We start from the raw sequence: 25,783 nt of genomic DNA, 5'->3' as shown, positions 1-25,783 counted from the left end.
TCATTTGAGATGTGGAGTGTCATGTGTTCTACAAAGGGAAGAGACTTGGAATTGCAGGTCATTTTCACAAGGCAATCACAGTGTTTTGCATTGTGTTAGAAAACTCTAGGTTCAGCCCATTTCAAAATTTGACCCATTTGTTTTAGATTCTAAAATAATACTTCACGAGCTGAAAATCAAAATATTTGAATTTGATTTAACAAACGGGCTTAATAGTACATAGATTCATTCAGTGTTTTCTTTTTTAAGAGTTAATTCATTAATTTGGATACTGCAGTGTAGCAGACCCAGGGGAAAGGTGTTACTGAAGCAGAAAATATAACCACCAGTGATTGATTTTTTTCCTAACAATCTTTGTGCAGTTTTTATTATTATTGTTTTTTGGCTTATTTGTTTCTTTTATATTGTGAATAACAAAATATCACTCCCCATATGAGAAAATTTCATTTTTCATTTTTTCCATGCCTTGAGGCTGAGTTTGGACCCAGAGCTGAATGTGGACTAACTTCAGGCCAGAGAAGCCAGTGGTTCTCTTCCTCACCTCCACCTTTTTATCACATTTCCTTGGGAGGACCTGAACCCTCAGCAATATAACAGGGTTCGGATGTCACTGGCATACATTGTCATTGTCACATATTTTGGCTACAAATTAAGGGATCATCCTGCTTTGATCCTGCTACAGTGCTGGTTTCATGCACAGCTCAGAATTCTGAAAACCTGATGCAAAGCCTGTAAAGTCCATGGAAGTCTTTCAGCAGGTGTTGGACCAGACAGGAGGAAAGTACCTCATCATCACTGTTAGATACCCACCTCCACCTCAGTCACATGGCACTCATAAAATTCACATTTTGACTAGGATTTCCATTATCCTAATATTATGCCACCAAAATCAGTGGTAGATTTCCTATTTATTTTTGCAGGAGCAAACCTAAGACAAATGGCAAGTGGAGTAGCATTTTGTTAAATCCATTCACTGCTGACAGTCTTCAGCAACAGTAATGGAGCAACACTGGGAAGAATGGCTTTACCTCTTTTCCTAGAAAGAGTGGCCTGTATTATCTGCTCTGTGTGTCTTGTGCAGTGATCTGCTTCAACAGATATAAGACTTAGTGCTTAAGTATTCTTGGTCCAGCAATTTTCACAATCATTAAACTTACTTTTTAAAATACAAGTGTTAAAACCTGAGTTAGAACCACATGAGTCTCTAAATAAGGGAGGTCAGCATTTCTTGAAAAAAATTATTGCTGAAAGAGGAGAAGAAACAGCACTGCAGCCAAAAAGAAGGCAAAGCCGAGAATCATAACAAAGCCAGGATCATAATAAAGCAACAGGAAATTCTTTTCTTATGCCCTCTTTTTAAGTCTGTATTCCCAACAATGTTCTTTCATAAAACTATCATCAAATGTCTTGCCCTGTCCACTTTCTGGCAGACTCTATTAGTTTTGTCTATCCATAATTTATCGTATTTGTCCATCCAGTGTGAGATTTGAAAAATCTATTTCATGTTAGATAACACCCTTGAATGTTGAAAGTCTTCAGTAAAACTTTGAGGTCTGAGTTTTTAACTATATTTTCCCTTACTGTGGATTAAATAGTCCATAATTAAATGTGTACAGGATTGTGAGTACCGTTAATTGCACTTGAACTAGCCCAATTCAGTTGTGATGAAATATAAAATCTTAAATAGTGATTGAAACCTGGCTAGAAATTAGAGCCACCAGCTCACTCTCCAGATTTCAGATTATTGTCAAACAGTTCATCTTTAACCATTATTCATGCAGACATTTGTAGATAACTGTTGGAGAATATCAAGTGTTTACAGAATGTTAGAAAATGTCTGGTATTGTACACAAAATTGTACATAAATGTCACGTATATGTTTTATTTGAATTGTCAATCAAATGCTGAGAAGGAAAGTTTTGAAAAAGGTATCAGTCTTTTGCTAAGTGTTGATGGATATGTGGACACTCCAGCTGTTTTACATCTGTGTGCACAGCAAGGATGCTCCATACATGTGTTTGTCTGGAGAGAATAGAAACAGCTGGATGTGCTACACAGACTGAGGAGACTTTCTGGTGGAAATCAATCTAACCCATTGTTTTTCTTCCATCTCTTCCTCCTTTCCACCCATGTCCTGTCCCTCCCTCCCTCTTGCTAGGGAGTTTTCCAAAGAAAGAGAAAAGGCCAAGGCTCGAGGTGATTTCCAGAAGCTTCGGGAAAAGCAGCAGCTAGAGGAGGATCTGAAGGGATACTTAGACTGGATAACTCAAGCAGAAGATATTGATCCAGAAAATGAAGATGAAGGAATGGATGAGGAGAAGCCTCGAAACAGTAAGCAACTTTCTTCTCTTTCTTTTTCTCTCTCTCTCTCTCCATGCTTTTAGCCACAAAGCCTGTGCCCATCTGCTGTAGTGCTGAGGTGGCTTCTAAGGAAGAACAAGTTCTTTCTGAGACATGCAATATGCTTATACATTATTCCAATTTAGTGCTTGTGGGAAACTATGGGAAGCAGAAATACGTGTACAATACTTGATATTCTGCAGATCAGTGTTTAGTCTGTGATAGGGGCATTAGATCCTGAAATTAAACAGATGAAACATCAATACTTGCTGGTACAGTCCACTACTGAGAAAAGTTTTAAAATACAAGTGTGCCTTATGTTCATTTATTTAATTGAAGCTCATTGTTGCAGGCTCTTTGCACATGGTTGGTTCCTTGGAAGCAAAGGTTTCTCAGGGGAAGCAGAGATACAGTATGGCAAAAGGGCCAAATCAGCTCTGTTGTACCTTAAGGGAGCCATCTGTAACTCCACTGAAATCAGTGGACTTGTGTTTGCTTTTGCCAGGATGGGTTAAGCTCTCTGACATTTCTTCTAAGGGTGTTATTTCTTACTCTTCTTTTTTGGACTTGACAAGGTGTTTGTACAAAGTGCAAATTCACCAACAACACCTTATTAGAAATCCTGAAGAAGGAAGGGCTTGAGGAAAGCAGTCCTTCCCCAACATTTTATTACCATTATTGAATCTTCTGCCACCTTCTCTTTTACCAACACGAGCTCTGTAACACTTCAGAGCACTTAGCAGTTGTCATTGCTGGTTGTGCACTTGGGAAATGTCAGACTTGGAACCTTTACAAAGCCCATGGACAATGGCTCTACTCTTGGCTTTCATCACGGGAATGTGCATTTTCTTTGTTTGACTTTGGAAGACAAGACATGAAACATGTCCCTAGGTATCACCCTTCTCATCAAACAATCAAAGTCTATGGGATGATCCCATCACAAACATATCTTCCAGTAACAAGAAGATTGGACATGGCAAAGTTGTGTTTTTCTTTCTTCAGCAAGATTTTTAATAGATGTTCATGACCTTTAGAATATTAGTAACCACTATTGTTGCCAAAACAATGAAGTTCTTCTAAAAAAACAATTTGGGTGGTTAATATCAGGTTATACCCACAATACTTAGGTATCTGGACTTGAAGCAGTCACTGTGGTGACTTGCTTAGACTTTTCCCAAATCAGATTATTTTGATTTTTATGCTGGTATTTTCATAGCTCATATAGTTTACTTTCAACTCAGCAATCATTCAGAAATAACTATATTAATCATGTCCAAAATTTGCTACTCAGTGGCATACCATACATGAACAAATCAGTTGAGAATTCACTGCATGTATTGTTGAGTGTGGTCAATCCATATTTGAGCTAACAAGCCCCTTTTGTGGGTGGTGATATTAAGAAGTGAAAGGTAACACATCTCCAGCTTGCTGTCAGTTCTTCCTGGTCAATTTGATAAGGTGAGTTTTGTAAGACATGGTTTATCAAAATTAGTCCTCTCACATCTGAGTCAGAAGAACTGAGAAGTAATGGTTTCAGCTTAAGATGACATCACAGTAAAGGTACTGTGAGTAAGTGACAGGGCAGGGCATTTTGTTTAGGGTGAGGTTTATTTTTGGTGTGTTATCTCCTGGGTTGAATGCTTTGGCATTCCTGCCAGCAGTCAATCACCAGTAGGGTTAAATTGGAAGAGAAAGATGGTATTATTTCTCTTCCAAAAGCCATTTACAAAATAAGTGAAGGACAGATGGCACAGATGTAAATTCCCTCATGAATCCCTTTGGCTTGAGTGTTCCCAAGACATTTGAATCCCACCTACTCTCAGTCCAAGCTTACATCACCAAGACTACAACGTCTTCCTTGTTTTGTTATGTTTAGCTCAGTTTCCTCCTGTGCACCTTCAGTGTCTTTTGTTCAAGTGCTCATCAAATCTCATCACCTTCTGTTACTAGCACAGCATCTGAACTCCATGGCTGACTGTGACTGCCCTTTCAAGCACACTTTGTTCAGTGACTAATTAATGTTGACTTTTGAGGTATCAGCCCTGAGAATTTCAAATGACAGATGACTGAAGCACGCAGGGTAGTTCAGACCTCCTTAAGCTGCTGTGTTAGCTCAATAAACTTCAGGTGTGGCCTTTGCATCAGAGGTGTTGCACTGATGCTCAGAGGACATGTGCTCCTGCCTGAGCTCTGACACTGATTCGCACCAATACTTTAAAGAACTCACATCAGTTTTTGCTTCTTTGCTTTTCCCTTGGAGATAGTTTGGAGGCTTGGCTTTTTTTTTTTTTTTTTTTTTTTTTTTTAATAACAAGTATCAGAATAGTTTAGAAGTTCAAATAAAAAATACTTATTAATCTAGAGACTCAGCTAATGTAAGTTCTGAGACTCAGCAGTTTACACCATCTGGGCTCTGACCCAGGTAGTCTACCTACACTGAATCATCCCAAACACAGAGAACATATGTTTCTCATCTTTTCTTTGTCCTTGGCAACTACAGAGGCAGATTTTGCTGTCTTTTAACTTTGTAGAGAGTGCTGCCCACTTGTCAGCATGGGCACTGCCTCCTGTAAAACAGAGGACACAAAGTGGAAGGGAAGAGAAACTCACTTGCATCCCCTTTTGGTTTCACTGCCTGTGACAGTCCTTAGGGCATCATCAGCCATATTTTGCATATGCTGCTGCTTTCCTGAGGCTCTCAAACCTTGCCCAAAGCCTCACTGGGTGTTTGCAGCCCCTCTCAAACCTTGCCCAAAGCCTCACTGGGTGTTTGCAGCCCTTAATGAAGTTACCAAGTCCAAGGATACAGCAGGGAGGACCTTAGTAAAGGAAAGGGTGAAAAAGGAAGATAAATGCAACCAGAGTTGGACAGCCTGTGCAGTCTTGAGCTCTTCTCTCCATAGCAGAGGTCTTGGTACTTTGCTGAGGGAGCTCATTGCCTCTTTTCACTCACATGGATTGAGAGACATTCACAGAGCAGGCTGAGCTAATTCCCTGTCTTTTGAGGAATTACCACATTTAAGGCAGTTTTTCCATGCTGTTTGCAAACATGGATTTGCCATTGTGACAGATGTGAGGTGGGAAATGTGAAAAGGCTTCTGGGGGCAGTTTGTGTTGATGGTCTTGTTCTGTGCTCTTTCCCTGACATGCCTTCCACAAGGCAAGAAAGCTTTAATTTGATGGGGGGAGAAAGTTACAAACTTTGCCATCAAAGTTACAGGATGGCAAAGAAAACTGCCCCTCCTGTTGCCGCAGTTACTGGGAATTTGCACTTTTATTTTCCCTTCCTGAGAGTGGTCTGGAATGCTTCTCTTGCTGTGGGCCGAAGCAGAAAACTTCAGTTCAACCCAGATTCTCCTCCTATTGAAATTGTTTGGCAAAACTCCCACAGACTGCAGTGGGGTTCACAAATAATCTATGAATGGGCAGGGCAAATTAATTTCATGTTTCTGAGTGCTCAGATTTTGTCCTCCCTCTGTTTCCTTTATTTCAGTTCTATTTGGTGCCACCATGTGAGAGTCTGACCTCACTAATGTCAACAGAGTCCCTAAAAGTAAAAAACCTCCACTGGTTTGTAAAGGCATTCCATGATTCCAGACAATTAATCCTTCTTGTTAAGTCATATCCAACTTTGTACTGTAAATTCAGGAACTGATTTGCAAGTAGCTTACCCTACTAAAATTAAAAGTCTAATCATTCTTCAAGGCCCTATTGTAATGGAACTGATGGCTGTAGATAATTAAGTTTTCGTGTAGCACAGCAGAAAAAAATCCAGTACAAATCAATGTGTTGCCGATCAAAATCATATAATATTTCAGGTGGTACATTAAATAATGAAAAGTGTGTCTGTACATGCAGATTTATGCCTCTGTTGAAGTGGGAATAGTGCACAAGTGAAGACAAAAAGTACAGACATACAGGCAGATTTTAAAATATATATTAAAATTTAATCAGTTTTAAAAGAAATAGTCCTCAGTCTTCACCTTCAGAGCATTGCTGTAGTGCCTTAGTGACCTTTGGAAATGTACATTAACATCTGAGTTTGCTGCCTCTAAGGAGTCAATGACAACCTAACTTTTTGGTGGACTATAGGTTTTGTCTCACTCTTTCAACCACTGTTTCTTTTGAACATCTCCATAACTGGGAATTAGACTGCATTTAATCACAGATTTATGAGAGTCTTCCCTGGAAAAAAAATTATTTTGAGACAAGGAAGAACTTTTCAGCAGAAAAAGCAAAATTTCAGGAGAAATTGGTACCTCTTAGACCATTACAGCTTTTGGAAAATCTCTGTCTTTCATGGGAACAATTCGTGCTTCTGCATATCAGGCCATAAATGAGAACAGGAGAGATGGTAGTTTAAATAGAAGGAAGAGTTTTAGAACTCTAGAAATAGAAGCCTTAGTAATTTCAACCCAAACAGGGCTTTATTTTCTAAGAACTCCAATAGTAGTTTGACTCTATTAAGTAACAGGGAAAAAAGCATGACCACCTGTCCCTAAAAGTCCAGGCATTTTATGATTTATCTATCCAATTCCTGTTGACTTGATTTCCTTTTGCGCAGTCAATTTATGCACCACAAAGAGACTGTTGATTTCAGTGAGGTTATGTACAAAATACCCTCCACAGACTTGAATGAAAGCTGTCACTAAATTCTGTGCAACCCTTTGGGAAAGTTAGTGATGTGGAGCTGTTGGACAGAGAGAGTTCTGTGTACAGATCTAATCATGATACCAAGGTAAAAGAACACCAACTTCAATTTGTGCATTTCTTTAATTTGTATATTTAGTAATTTCATATGTCATAATTCATAATTTCATATGTCAGCCTGCTCAGTGGCCTCCAAATTATGTGTTTAGTGTTCTGACTTTACTGGCTTATTACTTTCAGCCTGAAATAAAATATCATGATACTCTGGGATAATGTCTAAGGTAGGAAGGATTTTCAAAGACTGGACTGCAAGCTAAAATTTCAAGGTGACCTAAAATACTCTTGGTCCATCTTATGCAATGAAATTTAATGGGCAAGTGCACAGCTGGGGAATGAACATGGAAGATGCAGAGGGGAAAATGAGAGAGTGGATATTTAAAAGATATATATTTTACATCCAGTCTTGACCCTCACTGCCTTAAAACCCGTCTTCTTACTGTATGAGCAAAAAGAGGCTGTTCTGAGTTAATTTCTGTTTAGCAGAGCATACTTGAACTTGTTTGCCAACAGCAAATTAGTTCATCCTGCATTATTCTAGCTTCATCCACGGAATCTGTCTTGATGTATTTTATATACACATGGAAGGACATGGACAACCACCCCTTGACAGGCAGATGCAGATATTGTCAAAAAGCAATTTTAAAATTCCACATGGAGCTTGCATGGAATTTAAGATCATCTAAACAAAAGCTCTAAGAGGCACAGACTGGAAAATAAAACCCTTACTAATTTAATTCCTCCAATACCAGTTGGTGGCTTGAGAAAGGCATCATAGAAGGTGGTTGCATTTTGCTTTCCATATCCAAATACAAGGAAATCAATGCCAGTCTTGTGAAACGATTTATTGTCTGTCAACAACTCATCTAAAGAGGAAGAAAGCACAATCTCTTCTACTTTTATCATTGTCCACTGATGTGGAAAATAATCATCTGGTAACCCAGAAGAGATGAGCTGCAGTGCCAACAATTTGTAGGCATTTCCCAAGGGCACCTGATAGGTACTTCATAAGTTTAGCAACTGGGATAGATCTATTCTCTTTCACCTGGAGACAGAGGGACAAAAGAAGTGTATACTGTGCCAACAGGTTGTTCTAGGGGGGAAAAAATCCATGTATTAATGTGCAGAGGTTCCAACATATGGTTTGTTTGGACAGGAGTGACAGCAGCTCCCAGCTGTGTGCTGTGCCCAATAGAAAATAAACCCAGTGGCATTTTCCTACCTTGTCATCTTTTGAAACAGCTCATACACTGCTCTTAATTTAAATACCAGAGTCTGAGGACACCTAATGAAAGGCCGGCCTTTGTGAATGATAAGTCAGCTTTGTTTTTGTTTTGTGGTTCCTCACAGAGAGGCTCAGGTTGCAAAATGCAGCATGGGTTTGTGCTACAGATGTCAAGCTTGAGCCTATAATTAGAATGCTGCCTAGAAAAAGCTTCCAGGACATTAGTTCTCACATTAGTCTGAATCACTCCTACAGTCCTCAGGCAAAATTTGTTCTGAAATTCCTGGGGATTTTGCCTGGGTAAGGACTTGGGCCCCAATCAGTTTCATCCAAGGTCAATAACAAAACATGCTCATGTCAGCACTCCAAAAGGTTGCCCAGTGTGAGGTCTTGGAGCACAGAGGCTCTCAGTGCTCACACATCGCTTCAGTATTGTGTAACTGGCATCCACCAAAGGGAGAGTGTGAGGTATCTGGGGTCTGAAATCACTTACAGCACTGGGCACTCCCCTGAGCACTGTTTGCCCAGTGCTGCATTCCACTGGCTAAAATGCAGTTGTGTCTGGCATGAATGGGATCCACAGTCATTACAAACATGTGGTTTATACTGAAATAAATGTGTGGTCAGATCCAGGTAAACTCTGATATCCTAAAAAGGAAGAGCTATACAGGTCAGAAATAATAATAATTTATTTTTTTTTAAAGAGCATTTGTGAGGCTTCATAGTGACCCTGTAGGTAGCTGTGGTAGCAGAATACACAGGGCAATGATCTTCAGTGATGTAGGTGAAAGTCAAGCTGCCATTTCCAAGTATCATTTTCATTTTATAATTTCTGTGCAGCATAAGTAACAAAGAAAAAGATCATTTAGGGTGATTCCTCTTCCACCTTTCCATCAATGTCAACAAAACTACGATGTCAACATCTGACTTTTTCCTATTGGAATAAAATCAAAACTGAGAGTAGATTTTCTTCCTGACTCTCTTAATATGTTGCCATCTTTTTTTTTTTTTTATTGTGAGTGAACAAACATGGAAGCAGTAGATCCTTATCCTTGATTGTTTTGTCTTTCTCCATTTCCAAGAGGAAATGCTTGGGGGAAAAAAGTTAGTCTTCTCAACAAAGTGAAATTTAAAACTTCAGGGTTTAAATTATGCTTTAAAATGATTCAGCTAAAACATTGGTTCTTGAAATATGTGTATGCAGGGTGATATTTGGAGAGGAGTGAAATATTTTTCTGGACTCCTTTGTGCAAGAAAAAAAAAGACACAGGAAAGCTAAATTATATTCTCATGATCACCCCCACAGTGCCTGTGGCAGAGGCTCTCACACCATTTTCTGCCCTCTAGAGCAGAAAGAGCAGAATTTTGATCCTGGATTGCATCACATAAGGCATTTCCAAGTTTCATCAGGGTAGTTTTGAACTATTTTCCTTCTCTGGTAATTCACAGTAATCATACTAATCATTGTAAGAAATAAAAGAGTTTTTTTGTTCCCCTGAATGTATGGATGGTTCATTCCAAAGGTCTGGTTTTCTGGTTTTTGTTAGCAATATAATTTAATAACCCAGCCTTTAGCAAAAGCAGCTTTTAGGTTCATTGTCCTGTAGATTTCACAACTTCCCAGTTTTTCTTTGTCTCAAAGGAAAATTTGAACATAAAACAAAAAGAAAGCAACCATTTGGAAACCTTCTTCCCCTGCCTTCTCTACTAGTAAATTACTTCTAGGGAGGTAAATCCCACCTAACCCAACAAGATGTTAAAGCAGTTTAGCTCAAGCCTGCATTTTCTGTCAAAGCACGGTGTGGAGAAAACAATGTTCCCTTTGTTTGAACAGAGAGCAAAAGAAGAAGCTGCTGGTATTCAGGACAAAGCTGTGGCCAATGTAACAACCTGTAATTCAGCAGTAATTTGTTCCAACAGAGCATCAGAAGGCCTGATATAAACTCGTGAAGAGGGAAAAGTGTTTCTAGGAAGCAGGGAAATTCCTCCATTTTGGGAAGGTGGGCTACATTCAGGCGTGTGCCTGACTCCTTCAGCCAGCTCATTGAGTGAGCAGCTCTGAGATAATTATCTGATCCTCAGAGGGTCACTGGGATGAGCACCAAACCTCTGTGCCACTTCTGCATGGGAGAATGGAAACCAGCATGTGCAGGCATCAAAGGTTACAGCAATTAGATGAGGTTCCAGGTTACTGTAGTTTACATCTTGGGAAAAAAGCTCTTCCTATAATATGCTCCCTGACTGAAAAAAAATTTATGGTGATCTACAGCGCTCTTGCTCTCTTGCAGCTGAGAATTTGGCTTGTCTTGTTCAACTCACAGGTCCTTCCAGTTCCTCCCTGCCCAGGTTCTTGTGCCCTGAAGCACAAAGAATTTTATACTGAGAGCTGCTGGAGCAGTGGTGTGTGACCAGCTATAGCACAGAGAGACTGACATTAATGTTGATGGGGCATTGACTTTGTCCACTATAAAAGCTATTTCCCTAGCAAAGACTGACTGGGGAGATACCACCTCTGTTTTCTCTGCTAGAAGAGAGACTTGTGTTGATGTAGGAATTCTCTTATAGTACCAGTTTGTTACATAGAAATATCTCTGAAGGTAAGGCTTTAGAGGGAATCAATTGTTTATATAGCTGGCAAAGACACTTTTGTGCAAATAATTTTATCTCTATCTGCCCTGCTGGCAAGTGTTTCTTGAAGCTGTCAAGATTAATCCATTGACACTGGTTCTACTCCTCAGGAAAGAACATTACTCTGTGAGAAAGCTGCCTTTGCCATGCCTTCTGATGAATTGCTTTACTTCCCATGGTTAGAGAGGCATAGAAAGCATTTGGTACCAGCATTTCCACAGAAAAGTTTTGGAAGAAATGCCACAACCCCCCAAGCTGAGTATTTATAGAGCAAGATCATTTCTTATTTCATTTTTTAAGCAGATGCCTTAAGTGTGCTCTTAAATCTTTGCAAGGACACTTACAAAGTGGTTTTAAAAACTATGGAGTATTCAGCAGTTCCTGCTGCAGTCAGTGAGAATGGCCCATAGTCAGTGATTTCAAGTAAGTCACCATTGCAGATGTAGTCTCAAGAGCCTCTTCAGTGAGAAGAAAGCACTGCTGAGTAGGACTGATAGCTGAAATCCTGAGCATTGTTTTGATGTGGCATGAAGAGCTGTCAGGAGAGGGGCTGTGGTGCTCAGGAACAGTAGCTGAGGGACATGAAGCATGTGTTTTGAGTTAGAAACAACTGCTGGGGATGAGAACCAGTTTTATTACAGTAATGTCAGCCAAGATCAAAGCCACAGTGTGTCTGGCACTGTATATACAGAAATTAAAAGTATGTTGTATGTATTTCCTTTTTACAGGAAATCAAAACTAGTAAAGATGGGGTTCAACTGACTAAACACATTAATCTAATGCCAATTTAGACACCTCATCATACCCAAGACCTTCATTGTGCACTGACAGGTCAAGTATAGCAGCTGAGGCTTGTACTTTTGCAGTGTGATAGTTGGAAGGAATATCCCAAATGAGGTGTCAAAAATGTCATCCAGCACCTCAGAAAAGGCAATTGAGTGTGGTTAGTCTAAAGACATGTAGGAAAAGTTTAGTACAAGTAGAACCTTCAATACTGATCCTATAAGCTGAGTGTCTTAGAAGAGTGTGTTGGAACCAGCTGTAACAGAAATTGTTCTGGTATGATGTTTTGTTTCTTCCTTGTCTAAGTGTTTATTCATCATGACCTATCTCTTTGCCTTCCCTTATGTATTTTATTTTATAACTTGAAGATTCGTGTGCAGAGAGGTAAACACTGAAGCCCAGACCAAGAGCTCTTTGGGAAGGGCTCAGAGCAGGAAGTCTGAAGAGCCCAGGACAGACTGAGGGATGCAGGAGGTGTGTTAGTAGAGCTCTCCTGGGGAAAATCTCATTTCCTCCACCTTGCCCAGCCCTGACTGCCAGGCAGCTTGAGTAGCTCATCCCTTGCTTAAGTCAATTCACAAGCAAGCACAGAAGAAGACAAATATAAAAGTATTTTGTTTTAAACACAAGTGGGGCTGGAACACTGACCCTGCTGTTGCATGGGCAGTGCGGTGGAGCTGAGCAATGAACTGTACCTGACAGGAGATCTGAGGCACAGCTCAGACACAGGGAGTCTGGGTGACATTACACAGCTGAACTGGCACACATGTAACCAAACTGGCAGCCAGGGCTGAGCAGCTGAGGGGAGCTGACAGCTGTGAATGGCACCAGCCCTTCTTAGTGCTTTGGGAAGCTTTCAGCAGGACCCTGGTGCAGGCACGGCTCCAGGGGAGCAGCAGTCACACCCTCACTCTGTGCCTGCTCCCTTCTGCTTGCTGGCTATCCACTCAGTGCAGTCTGCTAGGGGGATAAAAATCTCTGCTGTATCTCTTGTGTTTGCTGCTGGGGAGAAAAGCAGGTCTCTCCATGCCAGTTATCTCATAGAAAACATCAAGCCTGGAGAGGTGGCGGGGGAAGGAAAATGTTTCCAACTGAGGAACTGAACTGAAAATAGCTGTGACTGAGTCTGCCTGCTGATGACAGCAGCTCTTCAGTTAGCGGGATTGTGGAGACAAGACAACAGATTAAAGAATTGGCCTTTCTGATCTTGAGGCCTAAATTCAAATTCAGGTTTAGTGCCCACAGGTGTTTGAAGGGCTGCTCACATCCTCACTCTCATTTAAAAAAATTCACAAACTACAGCATGATGCATGTCTCTTGTCCTTTTCCACTTGGGGAGGGGCTGCACTCAGACATATCACCTTAGGTTCAAACTGTAAAGGACTTGTAGTGAACCCAAGGATAGGGGGCCCTCTGGATCAGGGTGAGGATGTTACCAGCTACATTAAAATCCCTGGTCTGAAGTAGCAGAAGGGTTAAGCATCAGAACAAGGATGCAGTGGCAGAGCTGCTGGATCCTCACAGATGTGCAGATCAAAATGTAAGTGTATTATGTGGCTGTTGGAAGAACCAGGAGCTGAATATCAGGGCTATGCCAGGTCATGAGTGACTTGTTTTAACACAGCTGTGTGAGGGCAGCTTGCATAACACCTGCCCACACGAAGCTTAACTCAAGCTGTTGTTATCAGTCCCTCACTCTCCTGCATGCTGGAAGTATTTGCAAACCAGGAATCTATTATTTCAAGGCCACTATAAAATGCCTCTTTGTTTGGCTCTGGGTAATTAGCCTATTCTCAATGCCTTGCTCAAAAGGTAGGGAAGCTTTAATCATATGTTTGACAAGCTGACTTCAGAGGCAAGGCTCTTTAACTTCAATTTTTGCTTTTCTCCTGGCTGCACAGTAACACACAGCCTGCCCAGCTAGCATGTCTCGTGCTTCTGACTCATGATATTGTGATTATGGTGTCTAGTATCAGACTAGTCAATATGTTAGCAAAAGTGTCTGAGAGAACACCACATGCAGGAGCAGCACACAAAATCCAAAGCATTTTATTTACTAGGCACAGAAGAAATGTAACAGAGCAGGGCTTCAAAACTGGAGAGGTGAGCTCCATTTCAGGTCATGAGGCTGGATTGAATCTGTACAGTGTGGTACAAGAACCAACCAAGGGATCGGTGCTTTCACAGAGCCCTGGCTCTGGAGAGACCTAAATCTCTAAATGTATGTGTTGCTGTGTCTGTTGATCAGAGAACTGAATTGCTTGATTGTTTGCCATCAAGGAAAGCATCATCCATAAGCCTTCTCACACATCCCACATGAATCCTGCTATTAGAAAATGTCTCCACTTGCTGAGCACTCATCTCAGTCAGGCACTGTCTGTTCAGATGGACAGGGCCTTGATGCTGCTTTTTTTCTTCATAAGATTAATGCCTAAATATTTTAAACACTACTCCTAAATTGGGTTTTCCCAAATGCAGGGAGCACACTGAACTCTTCCAGCTTGCAGATTGGTATTTCAGATTAAAATTCTCAGTCACTTTTTCCTTCCTACCATCTCTTTGCCTATGTCCCAGTCACTACTCAGTTGTTCTGCTTGTCCTTTGAAATAATATAGCCTAGTTTTCCCATCACATTCACTTTTCTTTGGGTTTTTTGGTTGTGTTTTTTTTTTTTTTGTTTTTGTTTTTTTTTTTGAGGGAGGGGTTGGGGGGTTTGTTGTTTTGTTGGGGTTTTTGGGTTTGGTTTGTTTTGGTGTTTGTTTTTTCGGGGTTTGGGGGTTTTTTGTTTGGTTTTGTCTGCCAACAAGAGCCAGCCTCCTGGATAATACTTTCCTTCTTCTATACCAGAGAAGATACACCTTCTCATTGGCACAATTCCTGCCTAAGATCCCTGGGTGTAGGGTTGTGTAGGCTTCCTCTGGGGAAAATGTCCATTGTGAGCTACATGATTTCCCACCCACTGCACCACCCAAGCAGTCCCTGCTGTTCCCACCTATCCTCTTATGTGCTGTAGATCACAAATTGTAGGCCACTCACCGAGTTCTCAGGCATCACCCACCTTGAAATGGCTTTTGACAGGCAGGAATGTCATAAAACAGCCAGAGCTGCATCTCAGTCACTTTGAAGCTTAGCAGTCCAGGTGTGAAGCAGACACCCAGACTCCCTGGAGAGTTTCTGATGACCTAAGCAGATCAGCTTGGAAGGAGCTTCTATAATTTTTTTGTTTCTCCCAGACTCTGCAGGGAAGATGGATTCACAGGGCTGTGCTCTGCAGGAACAAAGATGCTGCTGCTGAAGTAGAGACCCTAATCAGAGTTACCACCCCAGCATGCAGGTGTATATTTGTGTAGGTGGGCAGATGCAGAAGTTCTCCATGAACAGGAACTGCAGAATGAGCTGCAGTTGCAGAACCCAGCACATGGGCTGCTTTGAAACTACATTTTGCTTAAAACCTGTGTGCTGTCAATTTTCATTGACAGCAATTCCAGTGAGAAATATGAGTAATTTCATGATTATTAGAGGCACAAAAAGCAGGGTGTTTTTTTTTTTAGTGGTTTTTGCTGTCTCCAGGGCACTTCCTTTGCCATTAGTTATTTTGCTCGTGATCAATGTTTGTATCACTTCCCAACACATTATCTGCAGGGTTTGCAGCTCTCATGCCCCCAATTCCAAGGCGCCTGCAAGACCAGCCTGCAATAATGGAATCCTTCTGTTTTTCTAGTGAGATGGTCCTGCTTTTTGTGCCCACATATAATTTTGTGGGGTTGTTTCAGGAGCCTTTGATGGCTCTGCTGCCCGTTCTAGTTCCTCTACTAAAAATCATAAAGAATGGGAGAGAAAACTTGTTGAACTCTTTCAAATGGGCTGTTGTAATTTGTTCACAAAATGTTGTTGAAAGAGTCATAGATCCTCAGTAGTTTTGCCTTTCCTTCATTTTGTCTGTCCATCCTTGAACTGCTTCAGAATTCTGTGGGGAACAAGAGAGGTTGCTAAAAGTATTATACTGGCAAAAGAAACACCATAAACCATGTCCTGGCAAATAGATGTCTTGCACTTTGGCACCTTAATTGTTGCTCCTAGCAAGGCAAACGATGCAAGTCATTTATCAGACAGGAAAATCAGTTTAGAAGGTCACAGGAGGATCCAGATTCAGGAGAGGGACATCTTTCAAGGTGTGTTCTGGTAGCACCTCTGTCCCCCTGTGACCCAGCCAGTCTGTCCTCCTTCAGCCACAGGGACTGAGAGAGTTGCTTGCATTGCCCTTGCAGGCAGATTCTCTGCATGGAATGGGCTCCTGCAGCAGACTCAGGTGTTTGCTCAGCAGCACAGCAGTTATCCAGGGACACTGCCCCTTTTGCCCTTTTCAGCAGAGAGTTAGACTCCTTTCTGCAAAGTCTACTTTTGGGTGAGTCCCATGCCCTGTGCTTACGAGATATTTTGACATACCACAGGTTATGCAAAGAAAAGCATTGTCCTTCAGGCAGGAAATGCAAAGAGACTTGAAGTTCTTCCTTTCAAACCCAGAACAGAACATGTGTGCCACTGGCAAGGGCTGTCACTTGGCAGGGCCAGCAGTTTGACTGTGCCCATTACTTGGTCCTCTGTGCACAAGCATTCCACTCACTGGCTGTAATGAACAAATATTTATGTAATCCAGCATATTACTGTCAATATTGCTATAAAAAGAAGGGAAATGGCAGCTGTTCAAACTAGCTGAGGAGTTTGTTACAGTAAAATAAGTCCCAGGAAGATTAATTAGTAGCAAGGTAATGCATTTATAGGTGTGCAGTAGTCTGCATGTGGTAATGACAGATCTGTTAATCACAGGCCTGCACAATTAATACATTTCACTCTCTCTCCTCTTCCACTTCTGTAAGATATAGATTTATGTAGCCCATAGCTATATCCCCCTCAACATGTGTATGGGCATATGGTGACTCTCTAGAAGGGGAGAAGGATGAGTTAAAACAAGCATTTATGAATAAAATATACACTGTGCAATTTATATTGTAAAATAGATAATCTATCTATGAATGAAACATTTGATGATATAACACTCCATCTCAGTATTGGCAATGCTCCTGCTTTGTGCTGTTCCATTCAGTACACCAGGGTTACACTGCACCAGCCTCTGTGCTGCAGCCCAGTGCCCAGCCTGGCTTGGTGTGATCACAGGTGCTGGCCCTGCACAGGGGCTGTGGTGCCTTCCATGGATGGAAAGATGTTTTTACCAAAAGCCTTTTCCTGATTGACTGAAGTGGATGCAACTGGCAATTAGTTCATGCCTCTGTTGCTATCCTTGTGTTCTCTGACCTTGAGTGAGAGGGTGAATCCAGCTCGTTGTCCTTGCTGTATTCATCTGTGCATCATCCAAAATCAGGTTATGCAAAGTGTGTATGTTACATGTGTTTAATGTAATATAGTGTATAATACTGTCCTTTGTGAGTATTGGTCTCTGAGCCCTTAGAAAATACTTTTCTAAGTATTTTCACAATTTTTCTGCATATTTTTTACTGTGCTAGATTTATTGACACGTTGTCTAAGTTTGGGAGGCATTCAACCACCAAAATCCTACACATAATTCAAGTTCCCTTTCTTCTCCTGTAAAAACTTTTCTGTCACAGAGCTCCTTTTGAAAGCAGAAAACACTGAAGAATTCCCCAGTCACATCTACTATATTTTCCTGACAAAATCAGGACATCCATGGAAAACTAATGTCTTACCTCTGCAATTTACCTTCTGGATGCTGCTTGCATTTAAGAGCATAGCCACTGATTGTTCCCAAGGCACTGCATGCATGGAGCAGAGTGAAAGCTGTATCTTATTTAAATTAATGAGTAAGATGAATGACTGCAGCATTTTCAAAATGGGCAGAAGAGGAAAGCTAGGCAATATTCACATATTAATTAAAATGAGAGCTCTCCACCCAAAAAACACGAGTCAATTTATATTCTGCCCATAGACTCATTCATGAAATGATGGGCATGAAAAGCACCACAGGAAGCAGGGTTTTACCAGAGACAAAGTCATTCACTTGATGCACATACTGTTAAAGGAAGCAGACTTGGTATTGCAATTTATTCTTGTTGTGCTTGAAGGGAAAAGAAACCTTAAATCCAGCTGGAGAACTCACAGGACTACTTTGCTCTTTAGATTTGCTTTATAGTTGTGCAGAGTCCCACTTGGGAGACATTAGCATCAGTAATAACTCTAGAACTTAGCACTTAGTGTGATGTGTGTCATCTGCACCTCCCAGAGAGGCTGGCAGGGCAACTGCAGAATTACAACCCCTGGCACAGAAACTGAACAGGTATGTACAAAAGCTTGGTCATATGGCCAAGGTGACACAATTAAGTGAAAGGATGGGCAAGTGGCTTCAGGTCTCTCTGACCTCAAATGCCAGTGTGGGCAAAAAGGGTTATTTACACCCATATTTTGCAAAGTAATTAATTACCAGTAGACTTTGGCATACTGGAGAAATTTGAGTCTGATGGAGCATATTATACAAGTCAATCAAATGTATTGTAGGCTTTTTTTAAATCTGCAAACCCACTGCAAGGCTCTTTCACTATGAGTACTGCTGGATAGTCCCACTGTTTCAAGTCAGGTGCCTAACCCAAGGATCTAAACTAAATGTCTTCTTTAACCAGTCCATACAGCTGAGGGACACATCAGCATGGCATTCAGAAAACCTGTGGTTTCTATCTGCCTCTGTAGCCTAACTCAAACAGCTAAATCAGAGAGGGGAAGTCAGACAATGTGAATAGCCTCCAATATATCCAGTTTTATAGTTAATGCCCAGATCTGCAAAGTCATGTAGTAACATGTCCCACTAAAATCTGTGAAAAGTTTGTTTTGTCTGTGTTTCTGGAACTGGGCACCCTTTGCCCAAGCATGATTGCCTCTGAGTCTTAAAATGCCATAGTATTAAAGTGAGATTCAGCAAGAAGTGTGACAGCATTATATAATCCATGCAAATAAATCTGAATATTAAAACTACTTCCGCTGCCAAGATGACAAGAATTTCATAAATGCAAGATGCAACAGTGGAAATGATTTTTCTGAACTGAGAAGCAAATATTGTTCTCCAAGTGTGTGAACGAAAAATCGTCTCAGGACTGCACAGAACGGTGTTTGCTTGTGCCAGCTTTCTGTTTCAGGGTTGGCTGTCTTTTGGCAACCTGCCATCCAATAATTCATTGCATGCCCATGGGGCATTTCATCGGGGGAGGGACATATGTTAGTGCAAGAGCAGAGCTGGTATCAGAGCTTGATGCCAGTGACATGGAACAGAGGCTCTCAAAGGGTCTTGCACATCTGCCTAGTCAGCCACAGACTGCAGACTCTGCTCTTATTTTTCTCTGTCTGTTAGGTCTCAGAGCTGGGATTAACATAACACAAAGCATTTTTTCAGATTTGTTTTTAAGGAAGCTGTTGTATGGCTTTTTGTTGCTGCTTGAACTGCTGCAGGAATGCCATGTAAGCGATGTGAAATTGGAGTTTAGGTAGTCCAGGAGAAAAGGTCTATGTTCAGTGATGAGCCACACTGTGGCAACGCGTAAGAAGTGCAAAGGCTTCAGAAGGAACTGGATGCAGAATATCAAACCTATTGGTCCTTATGATTTGCACTCTGCTGAAACCATGAGATACTTGCCTGCCTTTATAAAGTTGTTTCATTTCCCTTTAAAAGAATTGCCATCTATGCTACCTAGAGAATATGTAGCTAATGGGAGATTTCATCAACTCTAGTGAGTTATGGATACAATGATGCATCTAAAAAAGGAGATTCCCATGTAAGCAAAGCCACCATGATTTTTATCAGCCTTTGCATATTTTTTTGCCTTTGTCTCAACTCCCAAAATTACAGGGAGGAAATGGCCATTGAGACAGCATTGTCTGTATGCCATGGTCCTAAACACAACTCTGGTCTGGACTTGAGCCCACCATTTGGAAAAACATCTCTTCCTGATTAAAACATTCCTGTGGTGGATTTACCACCAGCATTCTTGGTACATGGTTCCAGTAATTAATTACCCGGACTGCAAAAAATGCCTGCCTTGCTTCTAGACTGGAGCCAGGGTGTGGGCACAGGGTCTGGCTTCTCTGAGAACTGAGTCAGATAAGAAAGCCATCTGGGCTGTACTTGGTCTACTTCCTCTCATATTCAGCCCCAGTTTATGCACAACTCTTCTGCAGTATCTTCTATTTCCTGGTTTTGTTAACTGGCCTGAATAAACCTCGCAGCACTGAACACCCGATTGTGCCCTGGTGATATGAATGAAGGTGGTGTGAGGTGCCAGGTAAAGTGATTGTAATTCTGAGAGCACATGGCATTGGGGAACTCAGCCCTAATGTCCCCTCTGTCCTCACCTTTATCCTCTAGACCATCATTCCTCTAATACTTCATACCATGCTAATACTTTTGATTGTCCTTAACATTTTCCATCGGTGCAGTGCAATGAGGTGAGGTGTAAATGCTGTGAGGTGGTGCCAGCAAAGTGATCCATGGCGTCTCTTCAGCCCAAGTACCCCTGCACCTCTCACTTTACTAAGTTTGACTTTCTGCACCAGTAAGGTCAGGGAAGTACAGGGCACACTCTAAGATGTCTCTAGGATATGACCCGTAAACTTAAATTCATTAAGTTCACGTTCTCAAGAACTGGATATAAAAAGAACAGAAAGCAAGTGAGAGCTATGGTCTGACAATCTGTTAGTGATATTTCATACCTCTGTATACCTTTGTTTTGCATTTTGCACTTTTAACTCACATGATGAAGTTTTCAGACAGAAGTGGATATCAGGTGTAAGCTGAGTTCCTTGTTTTTGTCTTTTGCCTGTCACTGGCTGCATGTTCTCTGTTGATGTCTTGTTCCTGGTATTTGACACTGACCATCTTGTCTGTGAAAGGAAGCCCTCCAGCTGGTTTGCCTGATGAGAAGAAAGGAAAGTTTGCTTGGTTTAGTCACTCCACAGAAAGCCATGGTAATGTTCCACTGCACTCTGTGTCCACACTGCATGTGTCTGTGTGTCTGTCTGTATATCTCTGTGCAGACTGGCCTATAAATCAGATTTGTGTTCTCCTGCATGTGAGTGCCTGGCTTTGTCTGTTGCTTGTGCAGTGTCCTCTTCATGCACTCAGGATAAGCTGCTCTGCAAATCAATCTCATGTTAATGTCTTCAGAATAGTTTTCCATTTGCAAATAAGCTCAAATATGTCTTGAAAGTGTTTTACCTCATCTTCCAAACTGACTTGTGAAATATCAGCATTTTGGTTTTATTCCTGCAGGACTTACTCTGGACAAAAAAAATTAATTTTGAATGTTGGGGTTTTTTTGCATAGCTTACTTGACTGTTTCATGTATATCAGAACATGAATTCAGTCTATTCCTTAATTTACCTTTCCAAATAGACAAAATTATTAAAACACCTGTCTTCATAAAGGAGCAGGCACCATTAGAGTACAATATTTCATAGTTCTGTCAAAAGTGCTAGAGAGTCCATTATTTCATGTGGTCCTGAGAACACAGTACAAGAATTTTAGATTTCCCAGTAAGTGTGTTGGAGGTATGTGAATTGTTGTGATAGGATGAAGGAAAGATAGCTCATTTTGAAGGACATTTCTACCATAATGCTTTCAAAGCTGTAACCCAGAACATTTTTAAAAGAAAGAACATTTCTGATGTCTTTTTAGCCCCTGAAAGAAGACCATGGTCCCATGAACATTTGCCCAATTGAAATGCAGAACCAATTTCTTGCACATTGACTCATTATGCAGCAATGACCCACAAATAGACATATTCTTACTACTGAGTTACATATTCCTGCAGGCTGTTAGAATTCTCTCCAACAGCTAAGAGCACATACTCTCAAGCCTCATCTGAGATATGTATCCAAAAGCTAATGCAGGTCATGTTCTGAAGGTCTATCAGGCTCCTGGGAGATCTGCTTAACTCCTCCATCATTCAACCTTAAGTATAATATTTTCTCCTTTTTTTGTGTATTCCAAAATGGGTGAGGAGGGAACAGGACACATATTGGATCCTGTCCATTTTCCTGCCTTTAAGATTATGTGTAAAGAGGGATCAGAGCTTGGAGGAGCTGTGGGCAACTGGGGAAATGAAAATGGTAGGTTTGAGGGAATTTTTTTGGTCTGTAGAAGCAAATAAAATCTTGGGGTTTGATAAGAACTAAAACCAGGTTCTTGAATCTAGATGAGAGAGATTCACACCTAAGGTTGCTTTCATTTGATGTTTGTTTCATGGTACTTCAGTAAAAGCCTAGAAGGTTCTGTCCAGCCCTTAGCTGTGAGACTCAATATAAAGCTGCACCAGAGTCCATATTCGTTGGCTCCTTTGTTGGTAATACTTGAATGGGTCAGAGAGTCTGAATTTCGCTCTTATACCTCTAGATCCAGTTTCTAGGTGTGAGGTTGAATCACATTCATAGTTAGTGAGTGACAGATGAGCCATCAATATTCTTCATGTGGTATTTGCTATCAGGCTAACAGAAGCTGTTTATCTGCATGTATCTCAATCCTGGTAATTTTTATTTGTCTTCTAATCATTGCATAAAACATTTTGGAGGGCAGTGAGGTGGTTGGGCTGCTGCAGGTAAAAAGGCTTTTTTTTTTAATGCTCAATGGAATCAAGCAGAAGCTTCTTGTTGGGTTTGTCAGGGTTTTTACTTTCCAGTGGTTCTCATTCATAAAATTTCCAGAAATTGACTCTGAAAGAAGGAGAGCAGTTGCTTCTTCTTTAGCATTTGAGTTACTTTTATGCTCCTGAAGTCTACCTGCCCAACCTGCTCTGTACAAGAAGGCACTAGGCTTGCTCAGCAAATTGTTTAATCCTCAGGAGCTGCACCTGAGAGTCCTTTCATGAAGCCAGCTCCTTCAGTCATGCACTCATTAGGAGGTGTGCCGGGTTCTAATGGCCATCCCTCTCTTTTTCTTCCCTTTGACTCTTGCAGTGAGCATGCCCACCAGCGAGACCGAGTCCGTGAACACCGACAACGTCCCCGGAGCGGACATGGAAGGCGAGAACTGCGGCGCGAGGCTGGCGTGAGTACCCAGATACCATCCAAGGAGCCCTGGCATGGGAGTAATGTGCTCTGACCCCATGACTCAGGAGGATGAACAATTCCTTCGTTAAGCTATACTATATTACACTAATACTATACTAAATTACATACTAAAGAGACACTATGCTAAAGAAAAACCTGTGACAGGACACAACTTTGACCCAACTGGCCAATCAATCCAAACAACTCTCAGCAGAATCTAGCTAACAAATCACTTTGGGTAAACAATCTCCATAACACATTCCACATGTGCAAAACAACAGGAGCAGTGAATAGAGATAAGAATTGTTTTCTCTTCTTCTCTGAGCTTCTCATTGCCTTCCCCAGGAAAAGTCCTGGAGAGTTGTGCGTGCTGTGGTCACACTCACACACAGATCATGTGTCAGGGGCTGGGTTGAGCTGGGGGGAAAGCCAGGCAAGTGTCAGGCTTTTCAAGATGAGCAAAACCCATAGGGGGTGAAAGGAGAGGCCAAAGAAGATCTATTGATCCAGGTTCTTATCTTAATTGTGATGTAAACTCACTCTGCACATTAGTGAAGAACCTCTTGGTTTTCACAAAAGTAAATAAGGAACAGAGTGCCCAGGATAAGCAGGTCTGGTTTTGTATAATATCTAAAAGAGAAACAGGTGGATAAGAATGTTCTTACTTTAAAATTCCTCGTTGGTGATAGTCTTTCAAAACTAGTATATGTAGACTGAAGAGTGGAATGACTGGTCAATTTTAGTTTTTCTAAAGATTGTTGCACACTTTACAGTGTCTTGTAATAGAAATACATTGAGGGTAACTCCCATCCTGCAGACCAAATTACACCCTTTAAATGCTGAACAGGGTACTGTAAGTGATAAAGAAATACAACAATTAGGAGAGATTAATGCCTCCTTGAAATTACACCATTGTAATTAGTGGAGATGATTGAGAATATGTGAGATAGCAGTTAAGAAATGCCATAATATGTGGTGTACATTTTAGCCTCACAGAGAGCAAGTATAGGCAAGAGAAGTCCTTTATTCCCTTTTGCATTATTTAAACAAGAATGGACTTTATCTGTGGGGCAGTTATTCCCTCCCAATTTCCTTGACACATAAACATATCAGTGCTATAGCTTGTATCATGCTGGAGTATTTTGAGGCTCTGTCCTATCCTGGGAGCTACCTTGAGCCCTTGGATGTTGCTTGAATGAACCAGATGGGATCCATCCTAGGGTGATGAGGGAGCTGGCAGAACTCTCCAAGCCACTCTCCATCTTTTATCCTCAGTCCTGGCTCACCAGGGAGGTCCCAGATGACTGGAAGCTGGACAATGTGACAGCAATCCCTAAAAAGCCAAAAGGAGGGTCTGGGAAACTACAGGCTGGGGACAGAGTGGCTGGACAGTGGCCAGGCAGGAAGGGACCTGGGTTGTGACTGACAGCAGCTGAACATGAGCCAGCAGAGTGCCCAGGTGGGCAGGAAGGCCAATGATGGCTCCTGGCCTGGCTCAGGAATGGTGTGGGCAGGAGCAGGGCAGTGATTCTGCCCCTGCCCTCAGCACTGGTGTGGGCACAGCTCCAGTGCTGTGCCCAGCCCTGGCCCCTCAGCTCAGGAGCGATGCTGAGGGGCTGGAGTGAGTCCAGAGAAGGGCAGCGAGGCTGGTGAGGGGTCTGGAACACAAATCCTGCAAGGAGCAGCTGAGGGAGCTGGGAGTGCTCAGCCTGGAGAGGAGGAGGCTCAGGACAGACCTTGTCACTCCACAGGTACCTGAAAGGAGGGAGGAGCCAGGTGGGGTCAGGCTCTTCTCCAAGGCAACAGCAGCAGGACAGGATGACACAGCCTTAAGCTGTGCCAGGGGAGGTTTAGTTTGGACATTGGGAACAAGTTCACAAAAAGGGTGATTGGACATTGGAGTGGGCTGCAGGGAGCTGGTAGAGTCACTGTCCCTGGAGGTGTTTCAGTAAAGACTGGATGTGGCACTCAGTGCCATGGTCTGTCTGAGTGACAAGGTGATGTTAGGCCTTAGGTAGGACTTCATAATCTCAAAGATCTTTTCCATTTTAGTTAATTCTTTGTTATGCTGTGATCTGCATTATAAGATGTGGTATGTGGAATATGTTGTAATTTCAATCTCTGCTTTCCTTCAAGAGTCCGTCAGTGACTTACAAGCTCCCAGGGAAATTATTTGTGATCACTTTCCTCCACCTGCCTGCTGTTGGGAACCTGCTGAGTTTTTTAGATTATGGACCCTTTCCTGCAGGAACCAGGCTAGATGTTTTCACAGCACTGGGGCAGTTTAGCCCTTTCTTTGGCACCCCACCAAGCTGCTTGTGCTCTTGGCACTGTTCTGGAAGCATCAGCTGGATCCACTCTGGAGAACCCTCTTTATTCTGCAGTTATGGTTCACAGAATGGGTCAGGTTGGAAGGGACCACCCTGGCTCATCTGGTCCAGAGTGGCAGCCAAAGCTGACCCAAACCTTCACATCTCCAACAAGGCCTCCCCTGCTTGTTAGTATGAGGTGGAGCAGCACATCATTCCTTGTGGGAACCTCCACAGCCTGTGTCAGAAAGCTGTCATTGCCACTTTCCAGGAACCTCCTGGATGGTTTTGCTTTGCTGTGCAGCTTCTTCAGAATATGTCAGAGTAGTAAAGTCCCTCATACATCTGGACACAGTGCCAAAAAGAATGGCAGCAGCTACTCTAAGGTTTCATGTATTTTTAATATTACAGCTTGCATTCATTTAATGTTCTTAATCCCAAAGGATCCTAAAGCACTTTATGAACTGTAAATGCAGGGATTGTTTTCACAGCATTAGAGTTCAGCCACCTTCAGGGTAGAATGTGACAGGTGTTTAAAAACAACAGGTACAAGTGTTTAAGGGGTTCTATGAGGGATAACTTCCTTTGTGCAGAAACTGCATTGGGAATTTTGGCCACCAAAACATAATTATCTTAGCTGGAATGTGGCCAGGAGGGCTGAAGTTAAACCCAACTCTAAATGTAATCATGGCTTAGAATGGAGTTTACTTAAAATAGCCCAGCATGCTCA

The 25,783-nt window shown here is 41.8% G+C and overlaps 1 protein-coding gene across 19 annotated transcripts in view; it reads left to right on the top strand.

Annotated features, from left to right (window-relative positions):
* The window catches only part of CACNA1C (calcium voltage-gated channel subunit alpha1 C), a 450,530-nt gene that overhangs the window by 312,037 nt on the left and 112,710 nt on the right, over nucleotides 1-25,783 (top strand). For 18 of the 19 annotated variants that reach the window (XM_063153847.1, XM_063153843.1, XM_063153852.1 and 15 more), the window contains exons 9-10: nucleotides 2,159-2,331; nucleotides 22,652-22,742. In XM_063153847.1, coding sequence (XP_063009917.1) covers nucleotides 2,159-2,331; nucleotides 22,652-22,742 — 264 coding nt within the window. Of the gene's footprint in view, nucleotides 1-2,158; nucleotides 2,332-20,590; nucleotides 20,666-22,651; nucleotides 22,743-25,783 lie in introns of all 19 variants that reach the window. The other variant, XM_063153842.1, reaches the window with a different exon arrangement.

Source organism: Melospiza melodia, chromosome 4 (assembly GCF_035770615.1).
Source record: "Melospiza melodia melodia isolate bMelMel2 chromosome 4, bMelMel2.pri, whole genome shotgun sequence".
NCBI classification, from domain to species: domain Eukaryota; kingdom Metazoa; phylum Chordata; class Aves; order Passeriformes; family Passerellidae; genus Melospiza; species Melospiza melodia.
This window is presented reverse-complemented; position numbering and strand designations above follow the sequence as displayed.